Source organism: Lichenostomus cassidix, chromosome 3 (genome assembly GCF_008360975.1).
Source record: "Lichenostomus cassidix isolate B80296 chromosome 3, HeHo_3.0, whole genome shotgun sequence".
NCBI classification, from domain to species: Eukaryota; Metazoa; Chordata; class Aves; order Passeriformes; family Meliphagidae; genus Lichenostomus; species Lichenostomus cassidix.
In genome coordinates, this window is record NC_139483.1 from 34,921,786 (window position 1) to 34,944,286 (window position 22,501).

The 22,501-nt window shown below is 36.5% G+C and overlaps 1 protein-coding gene across 5 annotated transcripts in view; it reads left to right on the forward strand.

Annotated features, from left to right (window-relative positions):
• BIRC6 (baculoviral IAP repeat containing 6) overlaps positions 1–22,501 on the forward strand; it is a 173,270-nt gene that overhangs the window by 104,022 nt on the left and 46,747 nt on the right. For all 5 annotated transcript variants that reach the window (XM_085055258.1, XM_085055260.1, XM_085055262.1 and 2 more), the window contains 8 exons: positions 1,152–1,283; positions 3,568–3,735; positions 6,280–6,453; positions 9,387–9,583; positions 11,688–11,988; positions 14,719–14,936; positions 17,219–17,383; positions 19,293–19,461. In XM_085055258.1, the coding sequence (XP_084911384.1) occupies positions 1,152–1,283; positions 3,568–3,735; positions 6,280–6,453; positions 9,387–9,583; positions 11,688–11,988; positions 14,719–14,936; positions 17,219–17,383; positions 19,293–19,461 (1,524 nt within the window). The remainder of the gene's footprint in view (positions 1–1,151; positions 1,284–3,567; positions 3,736–6,279; positions 6,454–9,386; positions 9,584–11,687; positions 11,989–14,718; positions 14,937–17,218; positions 17,384–19,292; positions 19,462–22,501) is intronic.

Below are 22,501 nucleotides of genomic sequence, written 5' to 3' on the forward strand. Positions count from 1 at the left end.
AAAAGCCAACACACAGTCTCATAGATAGATATGTGTGTGTGTATACATACATATGTGTGTATATGTATATATGTGTATGTGTAGATACACACACATCTATATATAGAGAGAGTATATGTGTGTGAATGTTGGATTCTAAGTGGTGGTAGTTTTACACTCTGTATCTTGTTTAATCTCCACAGCTATCTAACACAGGCATAACCAATGTCTTCAGGCACAAATCATAATATATTTCCAAGTAGCCAAACCACATCCCTTTCAGCATCTCACCCACTGGTGACACACAGTTAAAGGTAGCTGGATGGTACTTTCAGGTCTTGAGTCTGGTTATAACTTAAAGCTGCTGTGGCTATATGGAAACAAGTTAGTACTCAGAAGCAATTAGAAAATTATTTGGCCATTTTGGTGCCGGTATGGTACTTCACAAGGTGTGAAATTGTCCATTGTCACCCATGATCAGTGATTTAATAGATTAGATTTAAAAACTTGCTGATACTTGTGAACTGCATTAATCATTGAACTATAATGGTTGAACTGCAGTAATCCAATGTTCACTTAAGCAGACAGCTCAAGTTTTGGTTGTGTAATGTACTTTAGGCATCTTCCAATTTCAAAGGAAGAGAATTTGCCAGTTCTGAAATTGGATCAGTATGTAATATGAGATACCCAGACCTAAAGACCAGATCTAAATAAGTCTGCAGCTGTCCTTTAAAAAAAAAAAAAAAGTTTTAGAATTTCTTTTTTCGTTGGATTTTTTGTTGTTGTTTTGTCAAGGCTTTTTGTGGGTTTTTTGGTTCATTGGGTTTGGATGGGGATTTTTTGCTGAATCTCATTTTTGGTTGATTGCAGTGGTTTAGTGGGTTTTTTAATGTGAAAACACCTGACTCATCAAGTAATGGTTTTAAATTGTTACAGATTTAAATTGTCAGAGAACAGATTTTTGGGGGAGGAAATGGACAGAATTACTGTAATACCTTAATTCATAGGTGTTGACAAGACTATTGCTGCCTGGATTGGAACTCTGAGACACTAAAGTAGTTGAGAATAGCCTTGTTAAGAGCTTAGAAACTGTAATAAAATCTTCTTAGTATCTTGAAATGCTTTTCTTCCCTCTATTTTTGTTTGTCCTTGTTCCTCCTGTCCCCATATAGATACACCCAGTATTACAGCTAAGCTAATTAATGAACAGAAGGAAGATAAAGAAAAAAAGAACTATGAAGAGAAAGAAAAAGTTAAAGCAGAAAATGGATTTCAGGACAATTACAGTGTTGTTGTTGCTTCTGGTATGTCTTTTTCTTCTATCTTTTTTTAAAGGTATTTTTCTGGTGTTTAGAAGTATGTATGGGGAAGAAAATACCCACCAATAATTAATTTTATTACTAGTGATGGTTAGAAAAATTGTAGTACCCAGTACTAAAATTGTAATGTAACTAACTGTTATGGAGCAAAGATTGATTCCTGGTGGAACAGCTGCCTCTAGCAGATTATACTTCGACAAATTTGTACCTAAATACATGTGTCAGTGTTAACTTCATGCATGCTGTTGCTAGGGTATTTTACTGCATTTTTTAATGACACACCTGGAGCTTGGTGGGCATTATTACTTCTACCATTTTGCAGTAGCTGGTGCATCAGAGTTTAATCACCTCTATTCCCAAAATATGCTTTGGAAATAAAAGGTATCCACATACTTTGCATAACAACTAATGGTAAAAACTGTCAGATGGAAATGTCAGCACAAAAACCATATTTTTCCATTTGGAAACAACAAATAGAGGAGTTTCTTTCAAAGTATTCAGTTTATAAAAACTAATATGTAGAGTCTTCAAAAGTCTTTCATGTAAACTCTTTTCCTCCAGGCCTACTGTTGGAGGATATAGATGGAGTATAGTAATTTTGCAGTGGTACACAAATGTTACAGTTCAGTTGATGGCTGTAGAAGTCATTAGTCTTTCAGTTTGAAGTTGATTAATGAACTTCAAACTACTCTTTTCCTATCTTGCTTTCTGCCTTCATTGAGGTACCTCAAGTTCATTCACACTTCATGAAGCATAAAGAAGAGATGTTGATTTCCTATGACTTTTGGCACCAATATTTCTTAAGCTTTTTATTTCAGGTTTTTAGATGTAGATACAACTCTAAAGCCAAATGTTGAATAGGGCAGCAGTTTCACTGAACTTGGTATACATTTAAAACAACATAGCTGATGCTAATTACAGCATCTTTATCTGACAGGATATTTACAAGAGGTGCCACTTAAACAAGTGAAACATGTTTTAGTAGTATCTAAAGTATTAATAGATCCAAGCAAAGGGTTAAAACACAAATAAAGAATCTAGGAGGAAACAAAAGTATTATGCCAAGCATGAAGATAAGGCACAGCATAGTCAGCCATATGTCATTCCTGTTGTATCTCTGATCCTACTGCCTGATATAGCCCATTCTGTATTAGAAAGAAACAGATGTCAGATTTTTCTGATGTTGTTTCCAATTTTTTCCAATTTAGTAAAAGAACTTAAATGTAAACTTATTTCATTCACATTAGTTTTTACTACCTGTTTGTAAAATATTTTCTTCTTTTGTCATTCATTTTTCTATATTCTGAGGGCTTTTTAGTGTCCTCAGAATCTCAAGAAGTTAAAAGTATTTATTGTTTTACCTCCTGGTAAAATTAATAGAGAGCAAAGATGCTATTTGGAGCCTGACCTTCCTGAGGAAAGCTAGTTTAGTGTGCTGAGATTATTGGACAGTGTGTTGCATATTAAAGCTGCTGCTAAAGATCAGCTGAAACCAGAGTGTATTATAGCATTTGAAGTTGTTAGTTTTGTGGCAGCTCTTGGACAATGATAAGTTAGCAGTTGTATGTCTTTGTATCTTAACCTGCTGGCTTTTTACTTTGGTCTGTCACCTGCACAGAATGGTCCATGATTGCAGTATAATTTTGCTGTACCTTAAGTCAGCTTAAGGTGTCCTGAGATAAGGCAGTCTTGCTGTGTAATAACAGTAAGCTTTTATGTAGTTATTCTGCCTCCTAATTTTCACGTAGAGCTTACTTCAAATGTTTTGGGGCTAGAGAACTTGAAAAGCACATTTAAAGGCACATTTCATCACATGTGGTACTCTCAATACTGTAGCTAAAGTCACCTTTGTAGGCCAGACAAGTGGTTGTTATCTGTAGTCTGTGCTGAAATGTCTTTCAATTTAGAAAATTTTGCCTTTCTTGCTTTCAGGTGAAAAGACAACCTAAAAAAGTTCTGCTGTAGGGCCCATTGTGAGACACTCTCTTTAAGGAGAGCTGAATCGGAATAGCTTTGGCTTTTTTTATGCATGGTATGATCTAGTTAGGGTTTGGTTTATGTTTGGGGTTTAGGAGAATGCACAGCCTTTTAACTAAAAATACTGGGACTATATCCAAATATATTTTATATATGAATGTTATTCTGGTACTTAATTAGCCAGTGAGGCAAAATTCTTCCTTTTTTTTCTATCATTGAAGCTTTTGAGTATCATGGCTAACTCAAGGTATTAAATACTAAAACAACTTTAAATTTTTTACTTCTGTACTAGGTTTGAAATCTCAGTCAAAAAGAGCTGTTTCATCCACCCCTCCACGTCCACCATCAAGGCGAGGAAGAGTGATGGCAGATAAAGTTGGTACTTCTTCCTCAGGAGGAGAATCCTCCAGCAAGACCATTAGTGTTCCAGTCTTTCATCTATACCATAAACTACTACCAGGTAATTTGAATTATGCATTTTAAACATTAAAATTATGATCTGTTTCACTGGCTGACACGTAATCAGAAAGTAATTACAATGATAATTGGCATTAGCATTTTGGAAGTGTGAAGCCCTTCTGGGCTAGTAACAGCTTTCAACTGGAAGCATTATAACATTAGCAACTGCAGCATTGTAGCATCATAGTGGCTTGAAAAAACTAACAATTATGTTGATCTCTCTTGAAGTTCAGTTCCTTGTTCCTAAAAAACACTCTCAAAACCACTTATACTTGCCCTCACAAATGAAAGCAGGATAGGTTTGTAAGGTACCTAGGTTTTCTTTCACAAGCAAGGCAGAACTGAACTGGTACTACTGCCCTATTACTTCAAGTTCTAAATGAACAGCCAACTTGCATTGCTCTCTGAAAGGTTGATTTGCCAGTTTAGAAGTATTCTTGAATTCTGTAAAATTTGTGTTTTAGAAGCAACAGCATGTCTTAAGCAGTTAGGCATGTTCTATGTATATCAGATATGGTATAGCAAGGTTGCCAAGCTGGTGGCCAGGTTGGCAATCTCTCTTGTGTAGAAAGAAATTGATGTGACTTGGATCAGGAATAAAGGACAGAAACATGGGTGAAACACTTCAATATTATGCAGAGAAGCTTCTTGGCTGGATTTATCTAATGGAATTAAATGGTTAATTTCTGATCAAAGTAGTTTTCTCCCAATAAGAAACTAAATTTTAAACTTATTATCAAATTACCAGCTTTGAGGCTATGCTCTGGCAAGTATTAGCAGGATCGCATACTTGGATTAAAATAGCTAAAATTGATAAGCAAACCCTGGTGGGATGAGTCCTGTGGTGTGCCACGATGGATGGTTATGGGCTCTTCTGGAGGGTAGGCAGGTCAGGCGAGCATCAGGCACAGCTCAGCCAGCCAGGCAAGGGAGAGGATTGTCCTGCTCTGCTCTGCACTGCACTGGGGCAGCCTCACCTCGAGTTCTGGGAGCAGTTTTGGGTGCCACAATATAACAAGGACATAAACGTATTAGAGAGAGTCCAGAAGAGGGCAATAAAGATGGTGAATCACCTTGAGGGGAAGCTGTGTGAGGAATGACTAGGTCACTTGGTCTGTTCAGCCTGGAGAAGAGGAGGCTGAGAGGAGACCTCATTTCAGTTACAACTTCCTCATGAGGGGAAGAGGAGGGGCAGACACTGATCTCTTCTCTCTGGTGACAGGTGACAGAACCTGAGGGAATGGCCTGAAGCTGTGTCAGGGGAGGTTTAGGGTGGATATTAGGAAAAGGTTCTTCACCCAGAGGGTGGTTGGGCACTGGAACAGCTCCCCAGGGAATTGGTCACTGCACCAGCCTGACAGAGTTCACAAAGCATTTGGACGACACACTCAGGCACATGGTATGACACTTGGGGCTATCCTGTTCAGGACCAAGAGTTGGACTTTAATCCTTGTGAGTTTCTTCCAGCTCAGGATAATCTATGATAATGCTATTTTGGAGATCAGATCAAAACCCAGAGCCAGTTTTCAGTATGTAGCTGGTAAAGGTTGACTGTCTCCTGACGGTCATGTAGACCATTCTGTATTTGTGATCTGCTCATGTCTTGCACAGCAGACAGTTGTTACAAAATAATAAGCCATGTGAAGAAAATCAGCAATGGAGAAGAAAGGGCAGAAAACTTACTCACTTGCACAATAGCAAGGCATTATTAGTTTTTGTTTTTCTTAAGACACAATCTTCAATTGAAGAAACAGATTGTTACTAAAGATCTCTTGGATGCTGTTTTACTTGATTAACTGCAGTCAAGATGAAATGGACATGCTATTATATGATCCAACTCTAAAATATTTCATGTGTAAATCTACTTGTTGTCAGGCAGTGTTTTTTCTGCCTTGAGAGTAGCATGTATTTCAGGGAAGAATGTATTTTTAATCAATGAAGTGGCCAAAATCTGAAGCTGAGTGATCAGTTTGGACTGTATTGTATGTGGATTTGAAGTCTACATTGCTGTGGAGAAACGTAGTCCTGACAGAGCCCTTCTCTTTTTTTCTTGCTGAGTTGTGCCCTGATAGAGGAGTAGAGAGCTATGTTTTATATTAATAGAACCAAAAAAGAATTGCAGGTTTCTGTGTTTTCCACTTTTTTCAATACCACCCATTTTACCTTATGGTCACACACACCTCTATGTCCCCACAATTCAAGGGTGATGCATAGGTGGTGTTAATAGGGGGGCACAGCCAGTACCAACTTAAAATGCACATCAAATTACAGCCTTAGCCATTTGCTAAATATGCCAAGTGCTTGTGCTCTCAGCACAGAGCTGCCTTAGGGAATGTTGGCATAGATCTTTTTCATGATAGGTTCCAAACTGATAGGGCCCCTTTTCCCAAGAGAACAAATGGTAAAATTAAGGCCTTAGTTTGGAGCCAGACAATATTTAGTCTACTTGGCATCTGTGGTGCAAGTAATGAACAGCACCTGGATATTCATATTAAAATAACCCAATCAGAATTTTCCTCTCTGACTTGATGCCATCATTGTCTAGGTCAACCATTACCAGCTGAAATGACACTTGCCCAGCTTCTGACTCTGCTGTACGACCGTAAACTCCCTCAAGGATACCGATCAATAGATCTGACAGTTAAACTTGGTTCCAAAGTAATCTCAGATCCAAGCTTATCAAAAACAGACTCGTTTAAACGTCTTCACACAGAAAAAGGTGAGTGTTCTTCCTTTTTTGGCATATTCCTTTTTAAAATGGTTTTATTTTGGACAAAAATTGCTTTGATTTTCTTGATGATGAACAGCAGTTTTCTGTATTTTCTTGGAGGATTTTCCTGGGCTATTCTTTTCTAGACAAGGGCTAAACTTTGTGATGAAGTACAAATTCTTTGCCTGTGTAAATTGTATCTATAAGATGCTCCAATATGGTTGTTCTGGTTTCAGTTTTCTTTCTTCATTGTAATGTTATATGTGATACAATTGTATAGATACAGTATGTTTTATTTCTTGACATGTATATCAGTTCTCTGTAATAAGTGTTTGTGCTGATAACCCGGGCAGATTAAGTAATACAGGAGCTCTTTGAAACCATATGATTTAGAGAGGCCTGTGAAATTTTTTATTGCAGCATCGTTAGGTACCAAATGCTGCTTTGAAAATGGGGATTTCTCTCAAATCCATCTAAGCAGGTCTTATAACTCCAGCTTTTAAAAACACTTAACAGCTTTTAACATTTTCTAATAGGATATATTTCTTGATAATACTTTGGCCAATTGCTTGCTATCTACTTGAAGGGAAGGGAGGAGGTCTATCCCAGGAATCTGTTCTAAAATATTTTTACATCATTCCTTTAGACAAGACTTAGAGAAATGGGACTTTGAAATTAAGCTAATGGTGATCTGCTGATCATTAGCCTGCTAATGGACACAGCATAGAATTCCAGAGTTAATAATACAGTTATTTTAAGACAGGGGCTTCGTTTAATAACTGTTCACTTGATAGTCTGTTTCTAGAAAATATAAAAAACAGAAGTGCTGGAAAAAAATACAATTTTCTTAATATCTGATCTGAAATAAGCATTTCATGACTCTGTGGTGTCTGGATATGAATGCACTATTGAGAGACCTTTCTGTTTCAAATAACACTTTTGTTTAGTTATGCTCTTTATTTAAATTCTAGACATATAATAAATATTTTAATATTTGAATAAACTCAGCTCATTAGAGAAGGTTCAGTTTAGAAGCAGAGTTGCATGTGAAGGTCCTCTGAACTTTTATTAAGTTACTGGGCTCTTTTTAATAATGAAGGTCAGAGCTACTGCTTTTTCATTACTTGTTTGTAATATCTAGAGATATCATTTTTGCATATCAGTATTCCTTTACTTGCTACTTAAAGTACACTGGGGGGCTTTTTACACCATCCATGTTGGATTGATTTTATAGCTTCCCCTGGTGTCTCTAGTGCTGCATTTCCTACTACCTGAGGAAAAGTGTGATTTATTTACATTTTTTTCTGTGTGCTTCAATGCCTTTGTTTGAGATCAGCAGTTTTCTGCAGCTGAACTGCATGACTTCACTGAAAACTTGGAAAATATTGACGAAGGTGAAATGGTTTAACCTGGGTTATAAAGAGATTACTTTAAGCAAGGACTTGAGAACCATACTGAATTGTAACTCCTTGCATGCATATTGAAGATACTCTATTTACACTTAAAATGAAAGTATCTACCTGTGTCCTTTAAACAGGAGACATCAGAGCTCATGTACTGAAAGTGTTGTGTTTGGATGTTTTCTTACAAGGATTATCTTGCTTTGAAAGTATCTGTGACCTTTTCTTTGTCTATGAAAGACTTTTTGGGACAGACAGAGAGACCTCTCATAGTCTGTGTGTTTGAATTAGGATGAAATTATGTACATATTCCTACATATCACTGATTTAAGCTTATTAAATCTTACGCTTTGATCATATTGCTCCAAAGCAGTGTGATCCTTCCACAGCACATCAGTGATGTCCTTGTAGCACGGTGCTTCTTGCATGTTTGAAAGCTGAGAATTAGGATGGGGGAAAGACTGTTGTTTCCTATTCCCTTTCAAATTAGAGAAAAAAGTGTTTTAAAAGATAAAGTATCTGTTAAAAGATACAGTATCTGCTGTTTAAAAATTTTTTCATAAGAAACTTGTTTTGGTATCTGCATGAGTTATTCTTTAATGTGCTTCTGTGTTTTTACAAATATGTAATAAATAATAGTATGTGTGCTATATATTTGGAGTATATCCATGCATGTCATGGGTGTCAGACTGCTCACAGTGAAGAGGTACTAAGACCACTTGACCTCTTCTGCCTTTTGATGTGGCTATACTGTGAAGACTTGGAGTACCCCTGCATTATATTGTTTAACAATATAATCTGCAAAACAGATTTTTAGATTAAATGTATAGAATATTCACTGAAGTTTGCCTGAGGCAATTAGCAAAGAGAGTCAATTTTTGGCAATAAGGAATTGTGGTAAAAATCTGTATATACCTGTGTGCATCAGTGCATAGAATGTTGGGGTTTTTTTGTCTGTTGTACAAGATGTTAGGGTGCTTAGTCATAAACTGAGAGGATGGATGCAAGTAGAAAGTTAGAAATCAAGATAATGATCTTTTTTCATGAGGAAGAATAGAATTAAATTTCACAGCTTTCGCAGAGGGCTATTTTGACACATCACAGACAGGAAATGTGAGAAGCAAAACTAATTGAAGGTTAAGATCTTTCCTTTCTTCAGCTATAAACTCTTCGTTGGAGAGTAACAAACCTACACTTAACTTCTAGATGAGAGACAATGTTTAAAAGTGTCATAAGTCTGAAATTAGCCAAGTCTTGAAGGCATAGATCAAATTCTAATAAAACATAAAATTCTAGTAATTAACATGTAACTCTGTATAAATAATGCTAAGTTTCACATGGATCTGCTGTCACTGGCAAAAGGTATCACTAAAACTTTCATTTTCTTTTGATATTCTTGTATTCATTCATTTCAGGTTCATGGCTCAGTTTTCTCTTGAGAAGGACCCAGTACTTTTCAAGTCCACTTTTAAGTGAGGACAAAGAAATAAACACTGTATTGATGATGATGTATTAGTTTCTTTTACCTTTGTGTTTTTGTAGAGCATGCAGATTTACTGGGACCTTGCCCTGAAGATGAAGCCATCAGTCCTGGGGATGAGTGTATGGATGCAGTTCTAGATGAATCACTTCTTGAAACCTGTCCCATTCAGTCTCCACTGCAAGTTTTTGCAGGCATGGGTGGATTGGCTCTTATTGCAGAGAGACTCCCTATGCTTTATCCTGATGTAATTCAGCAAGTGAGTGGAAAAAAAAAAGTCAGAAAACATGCTGAGATTATTTTGTTTGTTTGCTTGTTTGTTTAAGGACAGTATTTTCCTTCTATTTCTTTATGGTTCAGGTTAACTTCTCGGTTATGTGGGGAAGCTACTTTAAAATAAGCAAGTGCATAACTCCCACAGCCCTGTCCAGTTCTACATGTGCTTCCCTGTTCACATCATAGACTGCCTGAGTAGCCAGGTCCTCATGGGACCAAGGCAAGCTGCTTCTGTTAACAAAATATTTTAGAGGGTGCAGTATAATAAAGTTGCTGAGGCACTATAGAGGCATGCTTGCTTGTCACTTAATTGCTCATGTAACTGTACCCTCATAGACATTTTTATGGTTAAGTGACATTCAGTTCTCAAAGCAGATAATGTAATTTTAGTATTTTAAATAACAGTTTAATCTTAATTATATTTATATTAATAATATATAGTATTTGTATACTTATAGATAGAATTCCTCTGGATGCACTGATAGGCATTTCAAAAGTGTCAATAGTGGCATTAGTGTGGAATTACTCTTTCGGCTGCTGTCCTAGGTACACACTGCTAAAAAGGGAAAAAATAACCTGTGAATTATTCAGATTCTATTTGACTATATTTTTGAAGTTTTTGGCTGATACTCCTAACAAGAAAGAATATTTATTCCCTTTGAAACTGAATTAATCCTGAATTAAGGGTGCTGTTCAGTACCCTGACTGTAAAATTATGGCAACCAAAAGAACCCTGTAGTGAGACTGAATAATTAGTACACATCCTCTGTAAATAGTTCTGCAAAGGCCTTAGAGGTGTAGTACCAACTCAGTTCAGAAGGTTCAAGTTAAGGAAAAGTATTTGCATAAACAGTTGCTGTATTATGAATTTCAAGAGAGATAATGTGTATTCTGTATTGAAGAAAATTAATATATGGAATTCTGCAACACATGGAAGGTAACATGACCATGAGAAATTTCATTCTTTTTTTTTTTTCTTCTTTTTCTATGGCCCTGGGAATTTTCTATCTTTTCACAATTTCTTAGTTTAAGACATATGTTTAGATTCAAATACTGAATGAGAATTCTGCAATCCATAAAAAAATCTAAATACAGTAATACCAAATAGACTATTCAGAGTGAAGACTGATGATTTCTCCAGACCCTTAATTCTTTAATTTTACTTTGATATTTCTCCAAGTCACTGGTACTTCTGATTCTCCTAATGTGAATATAATTGGAATGTATGCAGCAAAACATGGCTTTGACTTTAAATTAGGAATTTGGTATTCTGGATAAATTCTGTAAAGGCTTTTCATATTTGTCTTTTCTAGTTTAGATCAGTCTGGTGATAAGTACTAAAGTTCTAAATATGATCAAATCTGTTTCTCTGAATAGCATGAAAGCCTGAAACCTCTGTGATGTTTAATTATGAGGGTGACCTCAGTGTCATAATTTCATTTAAATTGTTTGATTGTGTCTTGGGGCACTGTACGTCTTCTACCCCCTTAAACTCTGATTCCCATCATAATGCTTGACTGCACGGGCCTCTGGTCATAAAACAGACTGTTCTGTTAGAGTAGAATAGTAATAAAGCCTGCCAAATCAATCAAAAGTTCAAAAGGATCATGGGTTGGTACAAGACTGCTAGGATATCTGAAGTTTTTAAAGGTATTATGATTAATTTTTCTTCTTTTTGCAATATGTAATTAGAAATTAAAAACTTACATTTGCAGTGTTTAATGTTAAAAGGGCTCTTTCTTATTTAACAGTCTGGTATATAAACTAATCTTTGTATTTACTTCAGAGTAATTTGGGTCTCTTATGCCTCTATATTTAAGCAATACACTTTAACTGAGGATTTTAGGTTGGCAAAATACTTTTGCTTGCTTGTGTAGGCATGACTTTCTGGCACTGTATTGAAGATGAAACAAGTTTGCTCTTTACAGCCATCTAGCATGTATCTGCAAATGGTAGAGTATTTCATGTGACTTCTTTATTGTGTCCTATATTAAGATTGCATGTCTTTTAGATCCTAACTATAATAAAATTTTTGCCTAAGGTATTTAACTGAATGTCAAATTTTTTTGTTGTTTCTGTTGGTTAAGGTGAGCACTCCAGTGGTTACATCGGCCACACAGGAAAAACAGAAGGACAGTGATCAGTTTGAATGGGTCACCATTGAACAGTCAGGGGAATTGGTGTATGAAGCACCAGAAACAATTGCTGCAGAGCCTCCACCGATCAAGTCAACAGTCCAGACTATGTCTCCCATACCTGCACATTCTTTGGCTGCCTTTGGTTTATTTCTCCGTCTCCCGGGCTATGCTGAGGTGCTGCTAAAAGAACGGAAACATGCTCAGTGTCTGTTGAGATTGGTGTTGGGAGTTACAGATGATGGTGAAGGAAGTATGTGCTGTAATTATTACCTTTCTTTGTAGACCACAGCTAGATCATTTTACTTAAATTTATTTGCATTGTATTGCTTTGAGCAGGAAGTTAGAATTGGTTTGTGCAGAACCGCGTTGCAGGCCTTTTTATAAACTGTTGTCTCTGTTAAATTCAGTCTGGCAAAGTTTTATCACAATCATCAGTATTCAAGGGTTCTCATCTCATGTCAGCATAATTGTAAAATAGGCACTGATAAAACCTACAATGACACTCTCAAGATGACTGCATTCAGACAGAATGATGTGAGTAGCTGGGTATGCTCAACTAATTGAGCAAACATATTATAATTCTGCAACCAAATGCAGAATAATATGGATAAGAGCAAAGCTACTACAGATGTAGAGTAAATCATTTAATAATACTGTTCTAGAAGAGGAGAATAAGATCTAAAGATTATAGTGATTATATTGCCTAAGCAGGGGCTCTACCTTAACAGTGTGAGCTCAGAGGAAGAAATGGGATATTCTTCAGTGAAAAAACAGACAAGCCAAGAAAAAATTTGTTGTCAGTGTTTTTGCAAATGAACCTGGAATTCTGCATATAATTCTAATATTTGTGTTTCTTACTGTTTTGAAAAACCCGAAGAGTGTGTATGAAATATGTTTTAGTACATTTAAGACATTTCCTTTCATTGGGCATTGTGTAGTGGTGCACTTGAGCAGTGTCAGGTTTACTGTTGAATTTGATGATCTCAGGGGTCTTTTCCAACCTACATGACTCTGTGATTATGACTTTGAAAAGAGTGCTGGTATTTCTAGGCTGCAATCATCAGAAGTTAAACTCTATTTAGCACTCTATAGAGTGGTGTGCAGCATGGACCTCATAAGACCAGCTGAAGAACTAAGTGTCTCATTTGCCCTCCCTTCTGTTTATCTTTTTATTTGTCTTGTATTTAGGTGCAGGACAGTAGACAAGAATAAACTGGACAATAAACATTCAGTCTAGCTGCTTACACCCACTTAATTTGAGTAGTAAATAACTGAAGAACTGTATGCAGTTTCTTATGCTCTAGAGTAGTCCCAGTCCCCTAATACTGCGGGCAATTTTTATATCCTTTTTTTTCTTTTTTTTTATAAAGAGACCTTTAGAATTAGGGTTGCTTTCTTTTTTGTGTGTGCAGCCACGACTGCTATTGGAATACAATTCCAGAATGTAATTTTCTCGATGGGTAGGGGCTGCTTTAATTTTCAGCCTGTATTTATTCTTGTGCAGTTTGTGGCCATTCATCATTGTACTGTTCCTTATCATAAATAGCTCTTCTTTCTCCAATGCATTTGTTGACAGGAATTGCATTCCCTGGTAGTCTTTGTTTTAGCTGGACTAAATAGTCAGTTTCTCTACTCCCTAAGCCAAACATCTGAATCCAGCTCTACAAAATGTGGGATCAGTTGTATACAGTAATCAACATTAGCTCTTTGTATAAACTACTAATGTCTTCCTTTTCTGTTGGAAATGCAGCTTTTCATGCACATAGAATCTCATTGCTTTCTTGAATAATATGAAGAGCTGCAGTTACAAATCCATGGCTTATAGATTAAACATGGATTCAGTTGTCTGCAAAGATAAATCATGGGCAAATGCTTAGATTTTCTCCTTTTTGATTTGGTTATAGCTGCAGTTATGGAATACTGTCATATGGGCTGATTTTCCAGAATTTTTTAATTTTATTTATGAAGATCCCAGTCAGAGGACTTTTGATTCCTTCTTATTATCATCTTTACAAAGAGTATCAGATAGATGTGAATTAACACGTGCATGCATGTGTGTGTATGTAGATACATATACACACAAATACAGACATATGTATTTGTACTGTATTTCAGTTTAGATTTCTGGATGATGATACAGCTGATAAGAATGAGGGAGAAAATAATATGTTTAAGACAGGAAGCACACTTTGAACAGAGTTGGCTATTTTAAAGTATTTTCACTATTTGAAGCATCTCCAGTTGTCAATTGTCTCTATTTATATACATGCACTGGAGAAGGAATGTGAAATGTATTGTTAAATACAGGAAAAAATTTGAGACAGTTTCCCATATCTGAATATGTTGCGTTAATAAGTCACTCCTTTGTTTGAAATGAGGCTTTGAAAAGAAAATTTTTGCTCATAATGCAAAGGGGTTAAAAATTTTAAGCAATTGTAGAACAAAATTCATACATGCAACTCATCTAATTAAAATTATGTTAGTATTTCACCATGTATTCAATTTGAATAGAAACTTGTTTTTTGTCAGTGACTTAATTCACTCTTTGGGCACATTAATACAACAAAGGATCCTACATATGATAAACTACTGCTGCTTGTCAGCTGAGCTGCTGTTAGCTGATCACATACATTCTTTACGCTGCTGTATTTGGAATGTTTAAAAAATACGTGTAATTAAAAAAAAATTAATCCACACCACGTTCCAAACCAGTTTTCTCCCTGGAAATGGCAAATCAGATTTTTAAAATTTGGTTCTTAACCAAACGCATGAATAAAATAAAGAAATATTCTTTCTTCTGCAATCTCCTTATTATCAATTTTTTCCTTGAAGGGAAACACAGTATTAGAGAGCCTTACTGTATGTGTATGCTTAAGTCCTTAGTAGATTTCTGCATGTTGATAAACTGTTGTAGAGACTAATAGGCTGTACTGAACTATTGAAAAAAAAGTGGGTTTGATATTTTTCTTCTTCAACCTAGGTCATATCCTGCAGTCTCCTTCAGCAAATGTACTCCCAACTCTGCCCTTCCACGTGTTGCGCAGTTTGTTCAGCACTACACCGCTGACTACTGATGATGGAGTGCTGCTGAGGCGGATGGCTCTGGAGATTGGGGCTATCCATCTCATCCTGGCTTGTCTGTCTGCTCTAAGCCACCATGCACCAAGAGTGCCCAACTCTAGTCCCAACCAGGCAGAGGTAAGCTTAACAGCAGAGTATGAGCCACCCAGAAGTAATAAGAGTTTTAACTGTAAAAAAGAAAATAATCTCATTGCTTTCATTATGCTCTAATTTTTGCAGACTTTAAAAATAATTATGGAGTATTTTATTAGGTAATTGTCCCTGTATGTTGCAGATAAACATAGTAATCATGATAGTAGGCTTCTCATGAAAGTAGAGAAAGAAGGCTTGTCTTCAGGCATTAAGGTGTAATCAATTTCTTTCACAGGACACTCTTTTTCAGGGCAGGAGAGGCATAATGCTCACCAGAATGGTGGTTCTTTTAATCCCCATTAGATAGCATGACCTCATTATTTAACATTTATCACCTGAAGTCCTGGTTACAAACTATTTCCTTTCAAATGCTTCACAAATGTAAATGACTTGTGAAAATTAATGAATTAATGCAGTGATTTTTGTTGCACCCTTTGTACTGATGTGTAAATGAGATCTAAAGACAATTTTTCCATGGTGTTTAAGACCAAATGAATCACCAAAATTCAACTTTTTTCAAGGTATTTGCCATATTATACTACCCTCTATTCAGAATATGTATACTCTGGTTTTGTTTTTAGTATTGTAAGTTACCATTTCTGCATAATTGTCTATAAAAGTGTTTTAAAAAAACATTCATAACTTGCTGTTTTTAGCATTGTTTTGGTAGAGGCTTGCATGAAACAGTTCCTGGTGGCTGAATATGGATTAGTAGCTGCAGAATATAGGGCTTTCCATATTTTAGCAGCTCTGATGCTGATGAAGGGTTGAGCAAGCAAGAGATGAAGCTGTGCCTGAGAATAATTCACTTTAATGGCTAATCAAATTTAAGGGGAAGCTGAGAGATTCTACTTCCAGTGGGGCATCAGGCTGCTGGCACATTAACACCTTAGCATTTTTGCATGTTCGGAGGGAAAGGGCAACTAATAATTCTTATTTCTGCTTCAGTGCTACCATGACCCCTTAAATAGCTTGCTTTCTCATAATTCATATCTATCAAGTGATAGATGGTAACTTGAAACTAGAGATCCATCAGGCCTGCACTGAGGCTCGTATTTCTGGGGCCAGGCTCTCCCTTAAGTGCTTTAATTCAGTGCTCATGACAGTCCTCTTGAGTGTTAAAGGAATAACATGTTCATGAGTGATGTAATGAGTAATGTCTACATGAAAATAGCCACACAGCTGTTTCATCACCAAGACACATTACATTTCCAGTGTAAAAGATGATTCCTGACTACTGTCAGTATGGTACTTCACAGGTGATAACTTTTTTACCATTGCAGTGTGTTCATACATCATTTCTTTTCTTTCAAATATAATCTCTAACAAAGTCACTGAAGAAGATCTGGACAGAAAATGAAACTTTTCAGAGCCATAAAGCAAATACTGCAGTATAAATTTGGGCACCTAATGACATGATGTGGTTTCCAGCTACTTGTCACTGAGTAGTGAAAGTAGCAAGTCACTTGTTTAGGGTGCTAAATATGTAAATAGGAAAGCATCTGTTTCTTCTGCATCCTTTTCACCAATGACCTGCTAAAATTTAAAATTTAGCATAACTACTTACACAGTTTCATGAGGGCTAAGCAGTGTACTGGAGTTAAGTTCGTACAATACAGAGGCAGACCACTGGTAAAAGCTGTACAAGCACTGTTGGAAAAATGCTCTCTCAGAAAATTTTAAGGATGAGTTACTTCCTTCCTCTTACCTAGAGAGGAGGTAGTGTGTCTTTTAGTGACACGGAGATCATGTGTCAGAGCTACACATGTAACTTACTCGTCTTGCTATTTTGGAGCATATATTCAAAATCAGCAAATACTTTAGCATTTTGACATTTCAGTTGTGTGCTCTTTATAACATTTCCACTCCCATCCACTTCGTCTCATCATATTATTAAACTTGACTGGGTGTTAAACAGGAATAATTACAGAGTTGTGATGTTTAGAATGATATTAAGTAGCATTTTAATACCTTTCATCCTTTAAGCAGTGATAGTATCTTAAAAGAGAACAATAAACGGCTTACAGTACTGGTCAAATTGAAGACCCACTTTAAACAATTTATTGCTGATCTTTACTAGAACTCCATATATGTGGCAGTCTTTACTATGGAAAGCTTTGAATTTCACTGGATCCTGATGATATCTTTATACAGTTAATAAACTGGGATTACATTCTTTTGCATAAAAAAGAATTTTTAAAGATAACACTACTAAGATGAAAAAATTAAATAATTGTGATTTCCTTTTTTCTTTTTTTTTCACTTAGCCACAGGTGTCAAGTACACACAATACTGCATCAACAGAAGAACAGCAGTTGTACTGGGCTAAGGGTACAGGCTTTGGAACAGGCTCTACAGCTTCAGGATGGGATGTTGAACAAGCTTTGACTAAGCAAAGGCTAGAAGAAGAGCATGTGACCTGCCTCCTACAGGTGTGTAATTATGAAATTTTGATTGATGAAAAGCATTTAAAGCATTAGGACTGGATGTAAAACTGGAGTTTTGTCAGTCACATAGCAGAGTAATTATACTATTTTGGGCAAAAATTATTTGCAAATAGCTGTCTTAATGGAAAATTATATAGGTCATATTTTGAGCGAGGCTGTTTTCAGATGTCATTAGGCTGCTGCATAAAAGACCTGGGTGTCAGTTCTGAAGAGAAAGTGAACCAGGATGTGTTCCAGAGAATTTCCCTTGAGCTGTCACATAGCTCTGCCAAAAGTGCTGCACTCACTCAAAAGTAAAGTCTGTCCATTAGAAGGGAATAGGCATTTTGTTTTGTGTGTCAAACAGTGTTACCTATTCATTTCTTGTGTATTTTTGCTCCACTTCAAGGAAGTGCCTGTAGTTGATACTTGTGTCCATGAATGTGTTATGCCAGTATAACAAAATCTTGCTGATACATACTAGAAAATCTTGAATATGTCAATTACATGACAATAGTAGTTCTCCTAAACAACTAGATCTTAGTAGGAGAAGAAAATTGTGCATAATCAGGCTTTTCAGTCCATTACAAAATCCAACCAATCCCTATTATCTTGGGTCAATGTAGGGAATATTAAATTGTACCTAGTCATCAAAAAATTAATTCGCAGACCCCTCAGCTCAAAATCGTTAGCTAACCTGCTGGAGTTAGAGCACAAAGGAGATGAAATTCTGGAAATGCCCAAACCCTGACTGGTGAAGGTACCATTTTGATGCTGTCAGTTACTTTAGTCACTACAATACATGGCACAATCATCATATCCCTTGCAAAAGTACAATAAATAAAATCTGAAAATATTTTCCTATGTAAAAAAAAGGAAAATTGCCTAAATTACTCCCAGCAAAGCTTCCAGGCAGTGTTGGCAGTATTCTGTATTCTGCCAGGCAGAGGTTTAGCTATGAATGTGATAAGTCATAAACTAAGGAGGCATTTGCTTAGGGCACTAAGCAGTTGAAGGAAGTAGCATTTTACTGAACATGTCAATCAGTTGTACAGCAGACTTTCCTTGGTCCCTGTTCTAGAAAGATTTAGAGAAATTCTGCTGTACAGAGTGCTAATGAGATGCTGCAGCAAAATACCGTGGCAGATGGGATTAGAAGAAAGAGGGAGAATGAAAGGGGCTAAAAAGGTGAATAGACACCCTGAGACTTGAAGCAATACAGCCTGTCAAGCTTCAAAGTTACTTAGTTTGAGAGTACAAGTGTACAAATCAGACCCATGGAAATGCTGAGTCTAGAACATGTGGTAAGGACCTGTGAACTCAGCCACAGCTACCCTTGGGACAGGTGGGTATGCAGTCAGGAGGTGACTTCCCACCATCACCAGGGGAAGGCTGCTCTTTGTCTACTCAGGTAAAAGCAGCATGAGTAGTTGTCCCTCCAGGTAACTGTTGTGCTCACCATAACTTACTGTTTCATCTGTAAACCCTGAAGTCCTGTCCCAGTGGAAGTTACAAAAATATTTGAGGCATTTGCAGTTGGAAAAAAAGAAAAGTCTTACTGCTAGGTGGTGTACTTGGCATTCTATATTGAAAGGCACTGGTCAGATGCAGTTCTCAGTGGTCTGAGCTGGCAAACTCTTGCTTTGAGTAACTCCAGCAGGTTTGTCAAAATTCATATTAATTGATCTCCTAAAATCATTCAGAATTATAATAGTTATTTAACTTCATCATTAGCCAAAGTTATAATAATTTAATAACTGTAATCTTCTGAAACATCTTTGGGACTGCTGAAATAAATACCAGTACTGAATTCACAAAACAGCTAGTGAAGTGTTAGGACATCTATCTGAAGGAAAGTCAAAGTTCTTTTGACTGAAATAAATCACTTTTGATTAAATATTTTGGTGTATTTCAGGTTCTTGCCAGTTACATAAATCCTGCAGGAAGTACATCAAACGAAGAGACTCAAACCAGCCATGAGGGGAGAGGCCAAAACAGCAGTGCTCTTCCATCCGTTCTCCTAGAGCTGCTCAGTCAGTCTTGTCTCATCCCAGCAATGTCATCGTACCTCCGCAACGACTCAGGTAATGTGCCCTTGTCTCCTTCAAAATCAAGCTGCCTTACTTCTGGCAAATCAGTTTTTGTAGAAGCAATAGGTAGCTCTTGCTAATTTCAGTACACTTGCCAGTTTACAATTTTACTAATGGAACATTCATTCTTGAGCCTTAGAAAACAAAATAAAATAGAATCATCAGACATAATCTTGTTGAAATGCTCGTTTGTTACAATATCTCTTTAAAATTGAAGTTCAATTCTTCAACTGTTGAAACTAACAGGAAAATGGTATTTTCTTCTGAAGAGTTTACATGTTAGTTCTGCAGAAGATACATGGAGAGAGAGTACAAGATCAGGAAACTTACTGTGAAGAAAAATGTTAATTTTAAAGGAAACTGAGGAAATGTATGCCTGAATTTGGTAAATGTTGCACCTAGTAGGGCAATTCTACTTTGATCAAAGCTTTTTTTCCTTTATTTAGGAAATACAAAAATAAGCCTCTTGCCGCAACTGCAAAGTATTTCAGATACACGGACACAATTAAATTGTTGGGGATTTTAAAGCAAAAAAAAAAAAGAGTTCTATGTTACCATCAAATTTCTGCTCATAATTTTAAAACAAAGATGCTTTGATAGTTTTCACCTGGTATGTTGTATCTTGCTGGGAAACCATTTCAGTTTTACAAGGTGGTGTGAAGCAGTATGAATTAAGCAAATGCCTGTGCGGAACTAATGGCAAAATCAGTGGACTGGGTTTGTGATTTATGTTCAGTCTCACTAGATGACAGGCTTTAGTATGAAGATGAGACTTAGGTTGGAATTTTATTGAGTTACTTTGTTGATAAAGATGGATTTAATCCTTAAGTATCTGAAGGAGTTGTTCAAAATCTGAGTAATTTGGTTTTGGAGCTCATTTTGCCTGCTCTATTTTTGGAGCAACTGATAAATGTCTTTGTCACATTACTGCAGTTCTTTTGGATGCCAGTTGGAGGGTGTGGTGATGTGAATATATGGAACAATGTTATAGCTTTTTGAATTACAGGGTATATTTTATGTTAGAGGTAGAAGAGAAATCATCGCTGTCTTAAGTATTTGCAAAGCTACTTAGGACTAAAGAATGTGGCTCTTTTAATTTGTACTAACTAGGACATTACATAATCTTGTGTGATGGAATGGAACTAGTTCAAAAAGTCTGTTGGGGTCTCAGTGTAAAAATAAAAATATGAAGATGTTTCACTTGCTAGTCTGCAGTTTGACAACTCACCTTAGTTTTGCAATGAATTTGTTGGTTGTGTTTAGCACATACTGCAAAAATGAACTAATGACAGACCAAGCTCATTATTGCAATTGAAAATATCATGAAAAGCAATAAAGGAAATTATAAAGAAAAAGAAAAAGTATTCTTTCTAACAGATACTCATAAATTCTTCTTTGTTGAGGAAAAGGAAGAGTCATTGAAAGGCCTGGCAAAAATGCCGTGTTATCTAAAGGATGAAGCAGTTGGTCCTGAGTTATAGATGAATCACAGCTGCTGAAATTGCTTTTTGCTCTTTTCAGCAGAAGAATGTATCTGTCTGTGTAAGTCACCTTTAACTGGGAAAGAACAGTCAGATACTGATAGAAGAGATGAGATATGTGGCTGGTGGTGAGAAGTTCAGACTAGTTTGGCTTTCAGGGACCATTTGTTTTCCCAAAATACTAAGAAAAGGCAAAGTTTCGGTGAGACGTGTTCATTTTAGGTATGTTTTCCACTGCTGAGCTACTGTTGTTTCTGGTTGGCAGGAGGTGTTGAAATGTTGTGCCTGTGCATTAGCAATCAGGAAAAAGTGAGCAATGTCGCAGTTAAACTATATTAAAACAAAGCAAAACCTTGCTTTTCAGAGAAAAAACTGAAAACTACTCTTCTGATTACAGGTTCACAAAAAAGTGGTTATTTCTATTGAAATTTAGAGCTGTAAAATCTGAGGGTTGTTATCCTTTGATTGATCCAAGCAATATGAATGTTTCCTGCTGTATTTGTTCAAAAGTCTATACACAACACTATAATTAATGATATTCTCCTGGATTTAAAAAATATTAACTTTGCAGGCTTGCATCAGTCAAGCTCGTCTATGGAAGCACAATAGAATAGCAGTATGAAAGGAAAATGTGCAAAAAGTAGGACTTCTGGAAAGAATGTCTTCTCTTGGCTAATATTTGAGCCAGATGCATTTAGTTGGGAAGGAAACAGTTCATCTTAGTGATAACAAGGCATAATTCCAGTGCAGTAATTACTGTTGAGTTGAAAGGCAGATAGATAATTTTCACATTAATGAGTGCAAGTTGCACGTGATGCTGGGGCTCTCAGTGTCACTGACATTGAGTGTCAGGACACATAGCTAACACAACAGAGGCAGGTTGAGAAGCTATGTTAGGCTCTGGTACAATGCTTGTAGGACTGAAAAATTCACTTAATGTGTTTATAGTTCAATCATTTCAAATACGGATTTTTTTCTTATTATTATTATTACTGCTATTTTTATTTTATTTTTTAAAACCTTGAAGACCATTGCAATGTAGTGGAACAGATTTGAGTCTTTCGTGATAGAGCTTTATCTAATTTCAGATTTCTCTATCTTGAATACCTGTCTCTTCTCTAGCAGGGCTGAATGGGAGCCTAGGGAGAGTAGGAAAGGGAACAGCATTAGTCGTAACATGCATGTATATGGTATTCTAATTTTCAGACTGGTGCAACTTCTGCTGTGAAAATGTACTTTTATGTGGAAGAAGCAGGTGACTGTATTCTTCCTGTAACATGCTGGACTGAGAAATTGGGATACTGCATATAGAATCCTAACAGAATGTTCCCATTTCTGGCGCCCAAGCAGGAACAAGCTGTCCCCGGCACAATGGTGACAGAAATTAGCGATTTTCAGCAACTCTATTACTTTCTTCAATTTAAATGGGTACTGGTGAGACCAGCTGAAGGTTATCCTTATGCTGAAGGTATTCTTCTACTAGATTTTAGGTTTTGTTGTTAGTGGTTGGAATAACCATGATCTTCACATATCCATGTGTATCTACCATACGC